At 35.1% G+C, this 6,738-nt stretch overlaps 1 protein-coding gene across 1 annotated transcript; it reads right to left on the bottom strand.

Moving 5' to 3' along the window:
- Window positions 1–3,929: 3,929 nt before the first annotated feature.
- Window positions 3,930–6,000, bottom strand: LOC125587011. The gene is made up of 7 exons (XM_048757077.1): window positions 5,915–6,000; window positions 5,721–5,850; window positions 5,527–5,646; window positions 5,265–5,441; window positions 4,937–5,158; window positions 4,598–4,860; window positions 3,930–4,320 (listed from the first exon to the last, which is right to left on the bottom strand). Exons 1-7 carry the CDS (start codon window positions 5,998–6,000, stop codon window positions 3,930–3,932), a joined length of 1,389 nt encoding a protein of 462 aa, XP_048613034.1.
- Window positions 6,001–6,738: the final 738 nt, after the last annotated feature.

Below are 6,738 nucleotides of genomic sequence, written 5' to 3'. Positions count from 1 at the left end.
CTCTTCCACACAACACTTGGACGCAACACTTCGTTATGATAACCGTATTAGTACACCATAATGTATCATATATATATATATATATTAAATCTTGTAATAATATATAACATTATTATTACCATTTCCATATATGTTATATGATCATGAGATTAAGGACATTTATAAACATAAGGTAAAGTAGGAGGGTTATCAAGACACCCGGATTCTACTTCCTTCATTGAAACCGATCCACCACGGTATCACCTTTTATGTTAGAATCTAAAAACATTAATATGAACTTGAACTTTATATTAAACCAGTAAATACATGAACTTGAACTTTATATTAAACCAATAGACACATAGGTCATACAGAATATAAAATATTCTAACATTTTCCCACTTGACCTTTGTGTTGACTTAAGTGTTCAATAACTTTAATGTGCACTTTTATAACAAGTCCACTTGCTTTTTCCTAAAATTTGAATTAATCGAATCATGGCGGTTGTATGTCATTAAACGACATAGTCCCTTCCCTGTATCAAAAATCAATTCCAATTTTATATAAATCCTTATATGAGAAGAACCTTTATTTCTCAAACTAAACATATGTTATCCACAGTCCATAAGTGTATACACATACTTTAATGATAACATAATTAATAAATCAGAAACATAATCTTTAAGTGAATTCTCAGTGTCAAATACATAATGAGCATCCCATAACTAAAATAGCAAAGCCTTATCTATAATACCCATACATTCTACATGGCCATTGAACGCCTTTGGTGGTAAACCTTTAGTTAGCGGATCCGCTACCATCATGTCCGTCCTTATGTGCTCAAATGACACTCTCTGTTTCTGAACTTCTTCTTTAACAGACAAGTACTTTAACTCCATGTGCTTAGCACCTTTCGAGTACTTGTCGTTCTTTGAAAAGAAGACAGCTGCAGAATTATCGCAGTAAATTCTCAGCGGCTTGGATATAGTGTCGACAATCCGAAGCCCTGAGATAAAATTCCGCAGCTATAGTGCATGAATTGTGGCCTCAAAGCATGCCACAAATTCAGCCTCCATAGTGGAAGTAGCAATGACATACTGCTTTCCACTCTTCCATGATATTGCTCCCCCAGCTAATAGGAACAAGTAACTAAACGTCGACTTTCTGCTATCAACGCATCCGGCATAGTCTGAATCTGAATATCCAATGACTTCTAGCTGATCAGATCTCCTATATGTAAGCATGTTTTATGTGGTGCCTAGCAAGTACATGAGAACCTTCTTTGCAGCTTTCCAGTGGTCCATTCCGGGATTACTTTGATATCGACCCAACATTCCAACATCAAAGTTGATATCAGGTCGATTACATGTTTGAACATAGTTCAAACTCCCAACCACCGATGCATAAGGAATTCTTTCCATTTCTTTACGCTCCAATTCATTCTTAGGACATTGCATTTTACTGAACTTGTCCCCCTTCTGAATTGGAGCTATTCCTGCAGAGCATTTCTTCATTTTATATCTCTTTAAGATCTTATTGATATATCCTTTCTGAGACAAACTTAACAGTCCTTGTGATCTATCTCGAAATATTTCTATCCCGATCACATAAGATGCCACACCCATATCTTTCATTTCAAAGTTCTTAGAGAGATACTTCTTCACATCATGTAACATACCCATGTCATATGCAGCAAGCAAAATATCATCAACATATAGGACTAAAATCACAAACTTACTCCCACTGATCTTAATGTAGATACATCGATCAACAATGATCTCTACAAAACCATATGACATTATGGTATCATTAAACTTTATATACCATTGTCGAGAAGCTTGTTTTAGTCCATATATTGATTTTCTCAACTTACACACCAAATTTTCTTTTCCTGCGACCACGAAACCTTCAGGTTGGTCCATATATACTTCCTCCTCAAGATCTCCATTAAGAAAGGCGGTTTTCACATCCATCTGGTGAAGCTCAAGATCATAATGAGCCACCAAAGCCAAAACAATTCTAAGACTAAACCTGAAAGACGCAAGTCTTGCCTGATGGTGAAGCTCAGGAGAGAAGGTCTCTTTATAGTCAACTAGTAGTATTCCGGCGCTACGCGCCGGGTTTGTATATTTTATTCGTTAATAAATTTTAAAATTAATTGTATGGTCTTAGTAAATAAAATAGTTTCAAATATATGAAGATGCAAATATGTTGAAAGAGAACGATAAATTTTCCGATCTATTTGATTGTGGTTAGCGATTGTAGTGTATCACTTGGTTTAGAACTTGTTTGGGTCAACGAGGAAAAGCATAATGGGGTTATCACTGATCGATTCAATAGAAAATATAATAAATAGCTGATAGTCGTAACAAAGTTAATATAGTTGAACTTTAAACCTAAAGTAAAGTTGATTTTTGGAAAGGAAAAATGTAAATGGACGTGTTGGTTTTGTGATTAACTTTTTGAAAGAAAATAATAAATTGTTACATCCTCTTAAAGTAATATCAATCCTTACATTCTTTGTCCATGTCATAGTTGTGGCAATTTGTTGAAGGTTTCATTGTGGCTGTATCGGTTTAATATTTTATCTTCAAAGTGATCTTGAATTCATTAAGTGAATTCTTAATCATGCTTCAGCATTGATCAGATTTGAATTTACTATTTTTCCAGGATAGCTTACCCAAATATTTTTTTCCCTTTTCAAAATTATTTTTGCACAACATTAATATACCATAAAGATACGTACCGTTGTCATAGTTTCCATCTGCGGATTGGCGTAGATGGGTGAGTCCTTTGATAGATTTGTGATGGAGAAAGTATTGACCCTTTAATGTAGCGAGCCTCTGGATTGTCATTATCTAAACATTTATTCGTTAACTAAACGTGTTAATTCATCATCCTGAGTGGCTCCGCTGCAAAATATCCTAGGCTGAGGTTTTTAAAATATATGGTGGGGTCTGTGTCTGAAGAGTTTCCATCGCAACTGTCAATGCTTTCATATGTGTTATAAATTTTTACTGAAGTATCTGATACCATTTTTTTGTTTGGTTTTGAATATTGTAGAGAAATAAGTTTTACCGTGAATCTTTCTCTTTGTTGAAGATATAATATAATTTTTTTTTCAAATGGCAGTTACTGCGATATTAACAATTATAGTCATAATTTTTTGCTTTTTTATGTTGCATTCCATGTTTTAGGTTTAGTTTTATGGTGCAATAAAAATGAACTATTAAGTTACGGAATATATTGTTCTTTAACTACTGACGTTGAATTATTCACTAATTAATAATAAATAAATTTGGATTGTTTTTTTATGTCAAATATTGTTTGAGTCACATTTTTATAGTATGCGATTAATAAAAAAAAATGATTTATTTGTTTTGTGTATTTTAATTTTTCCTACCTGAATGCAGACAATTTATTTTAAATATCATTCATTATCTTCTTCATCTTTTTCCCCGCAAATTTATCATATTTAGGTCAGCGACAGTTGTATATTACTTTGTTTGAAGTGGCTTAGATGAAAGAGATTTTGTAATAAATTTCAAAATCTATGTTGAAGTGTGATGCATTTTGAATAAGCATCAGTCTTTTTTTTGTCGGGTTAATATGCTATTATAAACTATGAGAAACATTACTTAGACAATATTACCGCCTACAATTTTACCTGCATTATGAGGATTCACGTCTGATTGCACACCCTGAGCCGCTATATGAGATCTATTCATGATGGTACTTCTTGCACCATGCTGAAGATTTCTTTTAAGCATTTTCTCTAATTTTTCTGCATAATTTGTCTTCTCCAGAAATTGAAACTCAGACCTCTTGATGTAGAAATTGCATCGCCTAGGATTCGAACGTAAGAGTATTCTTTTTAAAAAATGTTATCCAACGAAACCGAAGTATTTTTAATTTAAAGTTTGTCTATATCTTAGCACTACAAGAAAACATCAAGGATTCTGAGGGAAAAAATCGTCGGAATTTCGTCGGAATATCGTTATTCCGACGCAATTCCGACGAAATACGTCGTCGGAAATAATTCCTCGGAATTTCTTTTTTCCTCTGAAATCCCTCGGAATTTTCCGACGGAATTCCGAGGAAATAAATTTCCGAGGAAATTCCGAGGATCCCTTGTTTGTCGGAAAAGTCCTCGGAATATACCGAGGTAGAACTTCGTCGGGATAATTCCTCGGAAGTTCATCGATCGATGCGTGTTTGGACATATATACATCGATCGATAGGAGTATACCGACGGACTTTTTCCTCGGTTTATTCCGAGGAACTGTTCCCTCGGTATATTCCGAGGGATCCGTTCCTCGGAATTTTCCGAGGGAGTTGTCCCTCGGAAAATTCCGAGGGAAATGTCCCTCGCTATATTTTTTAAAAAAAAACGGATCGATCGATGCGTTTTTGTTCAAAAACGCATCGATCGATGTAGTGAAAAATATAATTAATTTCCTCGAAATGTAAAAAATATTAATTTTTTTGAAAAAATAAAATTTCTGAAATTTAAATTCGAAAATATGAAATTAAAAGTAAAATTGAAATCATACTAATTAATATTCAAAGTTTCACAAATAAAAATAAAACATTCCGAGATTGGGGAAAAAAAAACTACGGGTCTGGCACGTCCGGGAACACCTCGTTCGGGTACATCCTCTGCATCATCTCCATCATTTGCTGGTTCAGCCTCCTCTGTGCCTCATAGCCCGCCTGTTGAGCCGCCATCTGGGTCTCCAACAAAGATATTCGATCATCTTTGTCCTTCAACTGAGCCGTAAGTACTTCTGGATCAACAAAGGGCGGTGGTGCAGAAGAAGGAGGAACCGACCGGGTGCGACGACCCAAACCGAACAAACGTCCCTTCTTCTTTGGAACCGACTGAATAGAAAAAAGCCAAATTTAGAAATTTAAACCAAGAAATAAATGAATTGAACTTTAAAAAAAAAGAACTTACGGATTCAACGATTTCGTTGATTCGAAACCGGGACAAGTTGGTCGAAGCCGTCGAAGCGTCATCCTCGGTTTGAAGCTGAGACACTTCGTCTACCACCTGAGTTTGGACCAGGTCGACCACGTCCCTCACAAGACCGTCATCAATCTGGCCGGTCTTCTTGTTGGTATACGCCCTCCTCATTAGGGCGAGATCATCGACCGGCTCGCCATCATTTTCTTCCGCCTTGAAAAAAAACATAAAATTAAAGAAACATTAGAAATTAGAAGAAATGCACAATAAATTTAAATTCTGAAACTCAAATAATTGAAGAAAAAGCGGTTGAACTTACCATGCGATCTCCGAGAGTGGCAATAGATTGAGCACCCAAGTTATGCTTGTAGATGCCCTTCCCTTTACGGTCGCTCCTGCGGTTGGTGGAGTTGGTGGAAGAAGTTTCTTTCGTCTCCTCCTTATCCCAATGCGCACACAACTCCTTCCAGACCGTATCGTTCATCGACTTTGGGACCTTTTAATTAAAAAAAAAGAAAAAGTTTAATAAATTAAAAAATAGTTTAATAAATTAAAAAATTGTTTAATAAATTAAATCGAACCTTATTGATTTCCCACTTCTTCTTCCACTCGTGGATCTGCTTCCCATAGTTGTCCATTACTTTATGGACGAAGTGGTGATAGATAAAGAGCGTCTCATCGGAATTCCAGTTGAACTCTTGCTGAAAAAAAAACACAATTAGTAGAAAATTTATATTAAAGATTAAAAATATAAGTAAAAAATTAGAATACTTACCGCAAACTGACGAAACCACAGAACCTGCTTGTCGGTTGGGAAGTGAGTGAAAGTCGGATGTCCACTGTCGAGGGCCGAGTACATCATACGGTTGATCCATGCGCTGATCCCGTTCCCGGATCGGTTGAACCTTATTAAAAGAACAAACGGTTAATAATGAATCCAAATTTAAAGAAAAAAAAATGTTTAATTACCATGTTTGACCCCGTCCATGTGGATACGGAGTGAGATACGGAAGATGGTCACGACCGGGCTGTTGAACCAACTCCGCAACCCTCATCACTCCCGGAGGACCCGGAGGAACAGGAGCGGATGCAGCAGCGGGAGCGAGAGGAGCATGAGCGGGTGCAGCAGAGGGAGATGTATGGTTGGAGCTGTGGGGCGAAGGGGAATCCTGAAAATGGCTGGAATCCCGAGACTGGCTCCCCGTACCACCACGACCACGACGCTGTCGAGGCCGGGTCTGATCATCATGAGACCTGTAAATTAAAAAAATATATTTAATAAATACAGAAATATATAAATTAATTTTTTTTATTAAAAAAAAATCCCAAATAATTTAATCACAGAAAAAGATTTATATATATTAAATTTTTTTAATAAATATATAAAAATAGTTCTAATAAACAAAAATAGTTTTAATAAATAAAAATTGTTTAATAATTAAAATGTTTTGTAAAATCCAAAAAATCGAATTTATATAGAAATTTTTTTTTGTAAAATCCAAAAAATCGAATTTATATAGAAAAATCGTTTTGTAAAATACAAAAATCGATTTTATATACAAAAATTGATTTTATAAATACAAAAAATAAAAAAATTATAAAAAAATTCTAAATCAATTCAACAAAACAAATTATTCAACCAAATCACAATTCTAAACCTATTATACAACCAAATCACAATCCTAACCAATCACCCTAACAAAAATCTATCAAAACTACACAAAAACCTAACAAATAGAACCTAAGAGAGTGGGATAGGGTCCTTACATGATTTGTGTAAGAGAAGAGGGAGA

The sequence above is a fragment of the Brassica napus genome, chromosome C5 (genome assembly GCF_020379485.1).
Source record: "Brassica napus cultivar Da-Ae chromosome C5, Da-Ae, whole genome shotgun sequence".
Lineage (NCBI taxonomy): Eukaryota > Viridiplantae > Streptophyta > Magnoliopsida > Brassicales > Brassicaceae > Brassica > Brassica napus.
This window is presented reverse-complemented; position numbering and strand designations above follow the sequence as displayed.